General features: G+C 39.4%; 1 protein-coding gene across 1 annotated transcript; it reads right to left on the bottom strand.

Moving 5' to 3' along the window:
• Positions 1-7,649: 7,649 nt before the first annotated feature.
• On the bottom strand, positions 7,650-8,651 carry LOC112712947 (serine acetyltransferase 1, chloroplastic-like). Its single transcript, XM_025765789.3, has one exon. The coding sequence runs from the start codon at positions 8,406-8,408 to the stop codon at positions 7,707-7,709; it is 702 nt and encodes a 233-aa protein (XP_025621574.1). The 5' UTR covers positions 8,409-8,651; the 3' UTR covers positions 7,650-7,706.
• Between the last annotated feature and the right edge of the window lie 2,461 nt (positions 8,652-11,112).

Genomic DNA, 11,112 nt, shown 5'->3' with positions numbered 1-11,112 from the left:
CTTAAATATATAGAAAATAAAATTTAACAATAAATTTTTTACATTATTTATTTACATGGATATTTAACAATTCCACATATTAAACTATTCCATCATTGATCAAATGATCAATATTTCCTTCAGAATTCTCAAAGAAATCAGATACATCATAATGAGTGGTGGAATTTTTAGCATCATTTGAAACATAATTCACTTCCTTTCATTTGTCGTCCTTTTTCAAAGATGCTTGATAAAGATCGACTAAGTGCCTTGGTGTACGACAGGTACGCGACGAATGACCCTTTCCACCACAACGGAAACACTTATCCTCTGTTAATTTATTTTGCCCAATATTTCTTTCTTTATCCCATTTTTGGTGAGATCATCTCTTTTGAACATAATTCCTTTTCCTTCCATAATTTTTCTTGTTGCCAAAACCTTGCTATTTACCTCTTCTGGGATAATGATTTGCTGCATTTACTTCAAGAAATGGGGTGGCACCAGCTGGGCACGCTTCCTGATTCTTCAAGAGCAACTCATTGTTGCATTCAGCAACAAGAATGCAAGAAATTAACTCAGAATATTTTTTAAATCCATTTTCTTGATACTACTGCTGTAGGAGCACATTGGAGGCATGGAAGGTCGAGAAAGTTTTTTCTAACATATCATTATCAGATATCTTTTCCCCCACATAATTTCATTCGTGAGGTGATTCAAAACATTACAGAATTATATTCATTTATGGATTTAAAATTCTGTAGACGCAAGTGTGTCTGCTCATATCGGGCTTGATGAAGTATCACCGTCTTTTGATGATTGTACCTTTCTTCAAGGTCTTTTCATAGATCTGCAGGATCTTTTAATGTGAGATATTCATTTTTCAATCCTTCATCAAGATGATAACAAAGAAAAATTATGACTTTGGCTTTATCCTTCTGGGATGTATTATTTTCAGCCTTAATGTTATCTCCAAGATCCATTGAATCAAGATGGATTTCAGCATCTAATATCCATGATAAATAGTTGTTTCAAAATATATCAAAAGCATTGAATTCAAGATGAGAGATGTAAAATCTGGTTAATTAATGACTAATTAACCCATAAATTAAAATATATTCTAGAAAATGAGAAAATGAGATTTTTATGGTTTAATGTGATAGAGAAATTTAAAACGAGAATTTTGACACCAATTTTCAAGAAATTGGCCCAATATTGGGCCGACTGGGCCAACCGAACCCATATTGGGCCCAAGGGCCCAGTCAAGCCTCTCTTAATTAAGAGAGCTCAGCTCTCTTTTTCCACTCAAACACCACACAAACGTTGAAAGGGAGGGGGAAATGTGAAACCTTTGCCCAAATTTTACTCCAAACTTCCATTGATCATAACTTTTGATCCGGAGCTCCGATTGATGCACTGTTTGCAGCCACACGACCGCGGCATCTAGCTTTATAAAGCCCATACGGTTATGTAAGAGGTAAGCCATGTTTCACCTCTGTTCTTCTAACCTTAATTTTCAAATTTCATGGGCAAAAATATTGAAATTATGAGCTCTTTTGTGTTATAGGATCTAATTGACTTAAAGGGAAGGCTTAGTCTTGCCTCCTTGATCCTTGGGTAAGGTGAGATTCTCAGCCCTAAGCTAAAGACTTGGAATTTTGTGATTTAATGATTGAGTTATTGTGTTTGGGTGTGATATTGTGGCTTAGGCCTTGTATATATGTGTATTGGGGCTTGATTGGTGGTTTTGGAAAGCTTGGAAAGGAGCTTTGTGCTTGGAAATCTGTGTGGTAGGGTGTTACATTATGGTATCAGAGCAGTTTGTTCTTGTAGAGCCTGAGGGACGAACTGACTATGCTTCTGTGCATTCTCTGTGTCTGTGTTTATGTGCTATTAGGATATCTGACTGATATAACTGGCATAAATGTTCATGAGCATGCATTTGGGACTTTAAGCACTAGACTTCCGATATTGAGACTGATCAACTTGATATCGATTGTTTGGTGTGTATAGGAACCAGATGGCACCTCGTGGACGCGGTCGAGGCCGTGGGAGAGGACGTGCCGGTACTCAAGGGCCGAAACCAACCAGAATAACCTGGTGGACTTCATGGCCGCATTGCAGAACATGGTTGTTGCTATGCAAGCCACTGTTGAGGCACTCATACAGCAGATGAACATCCATAATAATGAGGGAAATAGTGGAAATAGGAATCAAGGTCCGATGACGTTGGCAACCTTCTTAAGGGTCAATCTGCCAAAGTTCAAGGGAACCACCAATCGGACTGAAGCCGACACTTGGTTTTAGGCCATGGAGCGAGTACTGCAGGCGCAGTTAGTGCCAGAAGAGCGGTGTGTCGAGTTTGCTACTTATCTGCTCACTGGAGAAGCATCACATTAGTGGCAGGGTGCCCGATGTCTCCTGCAACAAGGTGATGACCCTATCACCTGGGATGCCTTCCAGGTGAAATTTTACAAGAAGTACTTTCCAGATTCCACCCGGACGGTAAAGGAGCTAGAGTTACTACAGTTGAAGCAGGGTGCTATGTCTGTATCTGAGTATACAGACAAGTTTGAGGAGCTGTTCAGGTTTTTTCGTATGTGTCAAGGAGCTTTGGGAGGCTTCGAGGAGTGGAAATGCATCAAGTATGAAGGAGGGCTCCAAAGCGACATCTACAGTTCAGTAGGGCCTATGGAGATCAAGACTTTCTCGGAGTTGGTCAACAAGAGTAGAGTTGCTGAAGAATACGTGAAGAAGGCAGTTGCAAAGAGAAAAAGCCATAGGGAACTATTCCCACCGAACCGAGGGAAGAGTTTTGCTCCTAGAGAGCCTCCTTTCAAGCGGGGAGGCTTTGTACCACAGAGGACTCAAGGCCAGAATAACTTCAGAAGGCCTAACAACAACAATGTCCCGGGAAGAAGGTTTGAGAAGTAGCCTTTGAATGAACAGGATTGTGTTAGATGTGGGAGTTACCATCCTGGTGTTTCATGTAAGGCTGGATGGAGATTGTGTTACTCATGTGGTAAGTTGGGACATAAAGCCTCCAATTGTCCAGAGAAGTAGAGACAGAGTAACGGGAGAGTACAGCAGCCTGGTCGGGTGTTTACTACTTCAGCTGTGGGTGCCGAGGGGTACGATACACTTATCCAAGGTAAATACGAAATGGCTGGTCAAACTTTAAATGCCTTATTTGATTCTGGAGCATCACATTCATTCATTGCATTTTTGAAGGCTAGTGAGTTAGGATTGAAGATTGTGATTTTAGGTTATGAGCTAAAGGTGTATAATGCCACCCATGAAACCATGGTAACTAGGTTAGGATGTCCGCAAGTTTCATTTAGGGTCAAGCAATGTGATTTTGTCCATGATTTAATCTACTTGCCGATGACCAGTTTTGATCTTATCTTGGGGTTGGACTAGTTGTCTAGGAATCATATCTTGTTGAACTATTTTGAGAAATCGTTACATTTCATGCCAGAAGGGTCAGAAGGGCCGGTCGTGGTGAATGGTTGTTATTTGAACTATGTGGTAGTAAATTGTTTGGGGGCAGGAATGTCAAGGTGTTATGCTATTAGCTGCAAGTGTGTCGGGTGAGGAACAAAGCTTAGAACGAATCCCAGTTGTTTGTGAATTTCCTGAGGTATTTCCTAATAACATTGAGGAATTCCCTCCTAGCCGAGAGGTTGAATTTGCAATTGAGTTGGTACCTGGAACGGGGCTAATCAACTGAATGTCACCTTTAGAAATGGCCAAACACAAGACTTAGTTGGAAGACTTAATAAGCAAGCGCTTTATCTGCCCTAGTGTTTCTCCGTGGGGAGCACCGGTGTTGTTGGTGAAGAAGAAAGACGGGAATATGCGGCTTTGTGTGGATTATAGACAACTGAACAAGGTCACAATAAAGAATAAGTACCTACTACCGAGAATTGACGATCTCATAGATCAGTACAAGGATCCGGGGTTTTTGCCAAGATTGATTTACGATCCGGTTATCACCAGATAAGGGTGAGACATGAGGACATCCCTAAGACCGCTTTCAGGACTCGTTATGGTCATTACGAGTACACTGTAATGTCTTTTGGGTTGACAAACGCTCCTGCAGTGTTTATGGATTATATGAACAGAATCTTCCGTCCGTTTCTGGATAATTTGTTGTTGTCTTCATTGATGACATAATGATTTATTCTAAGACCAAAGAAGAGCATGCAAAACATTTGAGGACCGTGTTGTAAATACTGAAAGAAAAGAAACACTACGCAAAACTATCTAAATGCAAATTCTGGAAGGACGAAGTGAAGTTTCTTGGCCATGTGGTGAGTAAACAGGGGATAGCAGTAGATCCTTCTAAGGTAGAAGCAGTGATGGAGTGGGGGCGACCGACCTCAGCTACTTAGATAAGGAGTTTTCTGGGCTTAGCTGGCTACCATCGGAGATTCATCAAAGGCTTCTCGTAGATAGCTTTGCCATTGACAAAGTTAACCCGCAAGGACGCGCTGTTTGCTTGGACTTCTGAGTGTGAGGAGAGTTTCCAAGCATTGAAGCAAAAGCTGACTACTGCGCCGTATTGGTGTTACCTGAGCCGAATGAACCATTTGAGGTGTATTGTGATGCCTCACTAAAGGGCCTGGGGTGTGTGCTGATGCAGCACCGGAATGTGGTGGCTTATGCCTCACAACAATTGAGACCTCACGAAGTTAATTACCCAACGCACGATCTGGAACTTACTGCAGTTGTATTTGCACTAATGGTGTGGAGGCATTACCTCTATGGGGTTAAATTCTAAGTTTTCTCTAATAGTAAGAGCTTGAAATACCTCTTTGATCAGAAAGAGCTTAATATGCGGCAGAGGAGGTGGATGAAGTTACTAAAGGACTACGACTTTGAGTTGAATTACCATCCGGGAAAAGCAAATGTTGTGGCAGATGCACAAAGTTGGAAATCACTGTATGCTGCTTGGATAATGATTCGAGAAGAGGAGTTGCTCAAGGCATTCGAGAGTTTGAAGATCGATGGTGAGGAAGAGTCAGGAACTCTGTGTTTGAGTCAATTACAGATCTCAAGTGATTTTAAATCCGAACTCCTAAAGGCTCATCAAAACGATGACGTGTTACCTAAGGTGTTGCCAGTTATTGAGCAAGAGAAGCAGTGGAGAGTGTCATGGGATCAAGATGGGCTATGGAGATTCAAGGGTAGAATCATTGTGCCTGATGTTGGGACTTTGTGACAAGATACCTTGAAGGAAGCACATAAAAGCAGATTTTCTATTCACCCTGGGAGTACTAAGATGTACAATGATCTGAAGGCTATGTTATGGTGGCCTGGTATGAAGAATGATGTGGCGGAGTATGTCTCAAAGTTTTTAACTTGTCAAAAGGTGAAGATTGAACATCAAAGACCTTTTGGGACATTGCAACCTTTGGAGATTCCGCAATGGAAGTGGGAGAGCATTTCAATGGATCTTGTATCGGGATTACCGAGAACTAGACCCAGTTTTGATGCTGTATGGGTAATTGTGGACTGGCTGACGAAGTCGGCTCACTTTCTACCCGTTCGGATGAACTATACTCTTGAGGAGTTAGCGCACCTGTATATAAAGGAGATTGTTAGACTTCATGGTGTGCCTACTGCCATAATTTCTGACAGAGACCCCCGTTTCACTTCAAGATTCTGGGGTGCATTTCATAAAGCTTTCGAAACCCATTTGAGCTTGAGTACAACTTACCATCCTCAAACAGATGGTCAATCTGAGAGGACGATCCAAACCCTAGAGGACATCTTGAGGGCTTGTGTTTTGGACTAGCTGGTGAGCTGTGATCAGTATATGCCGCTGGTGGAGTTTGCGTATAATAATTGCTACCATGTGAGCATCAAAATGGCTTCGTATGAGGCTCTGCAAGGGAGGAAATGCCAATCTCTGCTATTCTGGTATAAAGTTGGGGAGAAAAGTCTATTGGGGCCTGAGATGATAGCTGAAACTACTGAACAAGTTAAGAAAATCAGACATAGGATGCTCACTACTCAAAGTCGTTAGAAGAGTTACACCGATCAGAGACGGAAGCCCTCAGATTTGAGAAAGAAGACCATGCTTTCCTAAAGGTTACTCCAACAACAGGAGTAGGTAGAGCGATTAAGACGAAGAAGCTGAATCCCTGATACATCGGTCCGTTCCAGATTCTCGAGAGCGTTGGACCGGTGGCGCATCGGATGGCTCTATTGCCTCACCTTTCAAACCTGCACGATGTATTTCATGTGTCGCAGCTTCGGAAGTATGCTCCTGATGCTAGCCATGTGTTAGAACCGGAATCGGTTCAATTAAAGGAAGACTTGACTCTACCGGTGACTCCGATCATGATTGATGACACGAGTATTAAGAAGTTGCGTGGAAAGGAGGTTTCATTAGTGAAAGTGGCATGGAGTTGAGCCAGTGTTGAGGAGCACACCTGGGAACTTGAGTCGGAAATGCGAGCAAACTACCCACACCTATTCTCAGGTAACTGAAATCGAATTTTGTGGACAAAATTCCCAATTAGGTGGGTAGAATGTAAAACCCAGTTAATTAATGACTAATTAACCCATAAATTAAAATATATTCTAGAGAATGAGAAAATGAGGATTTTATGGTTTAATGTGATAGAGAAATTTAAAACAAGAATTTTGACACCAATTTTCAAGAAATCGGCCCAAAATTGGGTCGAACGGGCCAAACCGGGCCAACTGAACCCATATTGGGCCCAAGGGCCCAGCCAAGCCTCTCTTAATTAAGAGAGCTCAGCTCTCTCTTTCTGCTCAAACACCACACACACGTTGAAAGGAAGGGGGAAATGTGAAACCCCTTGCCCAAATTTCACTCTAAACTTCCATTGATTATAACTTTTGATCCGGAGCTCCGGTTAACGCACCGTTTACGGCCACGCAACCGCAGCGTTGAGCTTTACAAAGCCCATAAGATTGTGCAAGAGGTAAGCCATGTTTCACCTCTGTTCTTCCAGCCTTGATTTTCGAATTTTATGGGCAAAAATGTTGAAATTGTGAGCTCTTTTGTGTTATAGGATCTAATTGACTTTGAAGGGAAGGCTTAGTCTTGCCTCTTTGATCCTTGGGTAAGGTGAGATTCTCAACCCTAATCTAAAGACTTGAAATTTTGTGATTTAGTGATTGAGTTATTGTGTTTGGGTGTGATATTGTGGCTTAGACCTTGTATATATGTGTATTAGAGTTTGATTGGTGGTTTTGGAAAGTTTGGAAAGGAGCTTTGTGCTTGGAAATCTGTGTGTAGGGTGTTACAAGAGAGTTTCGACATAATGAAAAATTGTTACCTGAGTCTTCCTAAAAATTTGATCAGAGTCTCGTGCTGATAACGTGTTGTGAAATAACCAAGGTTCAAAAAACTGGACCGGTCATCAAACCGCTCTAGCTACTAGTTCACTGGTTTATTGGTCCAACTGGTTTAACCAGTGGTTCAACCGGAAAAACTGGTTCAGAATAAAATAATAAATAAATTATTTATAAACATCATAAAATATAATTATAGTCTAATATAAATCTTAAATATCTTCCAAATTTAAAACATATGAAATGTTAACCAAATCTATATGATCTTATCAAAATACAAAGTTAAATAGTGAAAAGAGCAATGGTGCAAACAACAACAATACAACTAGAAATAATCATTAATCACTTCTAAATTAATTCAAAACAGTAGCATTACAAATAATCACCCCTAAATTAATTCAAAACAGCAGCATAACAAAATCACTAACAACAGTAGTCCTAGGAGGAACATCCTTAATCACCACAGAACCAGCACCAATCTTAGCACATTCACCAACCTTAATGTTCCCCAAAATACAAGTCCCTGCACCAATCAAAACCCCATCACCAATCTTTGGATGCTTATCACCAGAAGCTTTACTAGTTCCACCCAAAGTCACACTATGCAAAATTGACACATTGTTACCAATCATTGCAGTTTCACCAACCACTAATCCAGTTACATGATCAAGCAGAATCCCGCTTCCAATCTTAGCACCGGGATGAATACCAACCGCGAAAACCTCGGAAACTCGGTTCTGGATCATAACTGCCAAGACTTTTCTTCCTTGAAGCCATAGCTTATGAGCAACTCTATGAGATTGGCATGCTAAGAAGCCTTTGACGTTCAAGAAGCAATGCACATGGCTTATGCAAGCAGGGTCTCTTTCCTTAACTGCTTTGAGATCATCCTTCACAGAATCCATGATTTCTTGGTCAGATTTCAAGATCCCAACAAAAAGATCAAAGAGTGTATTACTTGGAAGGATTGCACTGTTTAATCTGTTAGCAAGATAATTGGCCAAAGCAGATTCCAATGAATCATGAGACAGAATTGAGGATTGGTAGTAACTATTCAGAATAGGTTCCTCATTTACATCAAGTTTAGCCTCTTCCTTCATCTTCGGTCATAGATCCACAGCTTCATTTTCTTGAACTTCCTCAACAAAAGTAGGGGTAGTCTGAAGAGTTTTCACCTGGTACTTGCAAACACCATCAGTGAAATTATTTCTGAAGATTTTTTACCCCTTGAATTATTTTTGACACCATCAGTTGCTTCTTGATTAATACTATTTTCCATAACTGAAATTAATAACACCCACAACACAATGAAATTAAAAATAGCCACAACACAATGAAAATTAAAAATAAAAATTAAAAGCATGAAAATTAACCATGTTCTTAACCTAAAGCAGAGGAACGAAGAACGAAGAAGATGAGCAGAGGAAGTTCATAGAGGAAGTTCACAGAAATTGAACAGAAACCGAAGTTCACAGAGGAAGTTCACAGAAAAAAAGAACAGAAATCTAAGTTCACAAAGGAAGTTTACAGAGTATCAACTTCATGTTTCTTCATGTTTCTTATACTAAAGAAGATTAGCAGAGGACGAGTCACTCACCTAGGGTCGATGGAGGGCTACTGGTGTTGAGGACCACGCGACGATGAAGACGATGAGAGGGCTACTGGTGTTGAGAAGATGAAGACGATGGAGATAAAGGGCTACTGGGAAGGGAACCAGGCGACGATGGAGGGCTACTGGGGCTGAGGACCAGGCGACGGCGGTGGCATTGACAACCTGAGACCACATCGATGATGGAGGGCGACTGGGCGGCTAGGGTTCAGACTTCAGAGGGCGGCTAGGGTTCACTCATTGTGAGACTGAGAGTGAAATGAATCATGAATGAATGGGGGTCGGGGGAAAAAGGGGGTGGGGTGCTCCACGAGCGGGTCGGGTCGGGTTACATTTTTTAATTTTTTTAAAACAATAAAAACGGCGATGTTTAGCAGAACCGGCCGATCACCGGTCTGGTCCAACCGGCCAGTTTTCAGTCGGTTCACTGGTTTTCCAGCGGTTCTTTCTACTACGGTTTTTAAAGGAGGACCAGACCGTTTGCATCGCCGATTCGCAGTTAAACTGGTCGAACCGACCGGTCCGGTCCGATTTTTAGAACCTTGGAAATAACCAAATAAATAAATAAATAAGGAAGAGGTAACAAATATAAAATATAGAAATATAATTTGATAACTCTAGTAGTAATATATACTAGAATTACTATATCAATAGATATAATTAATATATTTAATAATATTATAATAAAGTATATAAGAGAGAGAATAGAATGAAAGAGAGAGACAGAGTGAAGAATTTTTTATATTCTTACCATAGTTGTCAGAACCGGACCGGACCGGCTGGTTCGACCGGAAAACCGGTAAACCGGACCATATACCGGTCCGGTCCGATATTTAGACCGTGTAAGGTTGAGAACCGGTACAGACCGGTCAAACCCGGTGTGAACCGGTGAAAACCGGACCGGTTCGAGTCATTTGGTCAACGTTGAAGGTGAATCTACAATGGACTAGCGATATGCAACTCCACGATGCTCTACACCCTCCAGCGCTGCCAAGTCTCGCTTGTGATGATTTTTGGAAAATTTTCCAAAATGCTTCCAATGGGGCTCGAACCCATTCCTCCAGCATAAGGCCAACAAGCTTCTTCCACCAGGCTAGAGTGATTCTCATTAAACAAAGGACAAATTATAATACATATAGCATTCTTTCTTTTTTACTTCTATTCAATTTATTTTAATTTCAAAGTCACTCATTTTTAAATCAATTACATTTTATTTAACTATAAATTTTATTAAATATATACAGATTAAAAATATAAACAAAAAATTTAATTAACCACAATTTATTTTTTAATATATTATTTTATTTTTTATCTTCATGAGGTTGATAGTTGAAAATCGCTAGATGATATTTAGTTAAACTAGTCAAACCATCTAACGATTCTTAAATATCAACTTCACAAAAAAATAATTGCATGTGACTTTTCACCAATAATAATATAACAATAGAATAAATATAAACTAATTAATAAAGTATTAAAATTTAAAAATGATAATTATTTTTATAAAGAAAAAATAAAAATACTAATAATAAAAAAATAATTAAATTTTATTAAATTATTTAATTATACCGAGTTAACCGGTTCGACCAGTGACCCAACGGTTGAACTAGTGACCCAGTGACCCAGTAACCTCACCGGTTCGATCACCGGTTCGGTTCTGACAACTATGATTCTTACTATTGTGTAAAATGTATCTGATGATGCCTGCTATTTATACAAGCAAGGTGCTTTTATTTTCAACTCTTATTTATTTAAATTCATCCTTAAAAAGTGATTCCTTCATTGTTAACCGCCCATGTCATAAATGGACATCTATGTATTTGATCTTATCATAACAAATATTATTTTTTTTTTAAATTTTCATAAGTTCAATGTATTGAGAAAATCATTTTTTGCTCTCTAATATTAAGTTACTTTTTAGGCAAATTATTTTTTAATTTTTTAAATTTTTATTGGCACTTGAGTGATTTATCATTTTTTTTAGGAGTATAAAATACTTCAAATTGTTTGATAACTATTCAGTAATATTTTTTTTATACTTTTTACTCTCTTCTTGGAGTATCTTGTGGTAATAAATTAATACATAGGAATAATCACTCTTCCTCCAAAATTAATATAAAAATTTCCAAAGACCTTTCTTAAGAAATCAAAATTCTAAAAAATTAAATAAAATATAAGAATTGATGACACTTTTT

This window comes from Arachis hypogaea, chromosome 9, assembly GCF_003086295.3.
Source record: "Arachis hypogaea cultivar Tifrunner chromosome 9, arahy.Tifrunner.gnm2.J5K5, whole genome shotgun sequence".
Lineage (NCBI taxonomy): Eukaryota > Viridiplantae > Streptophyta > Magnoliopsida > Fabales > Fabaceae > Arachis > Arachis hypogaea.
This window is presented reverse-complemented; position numbering and strand designations above follow the sequence as displayed.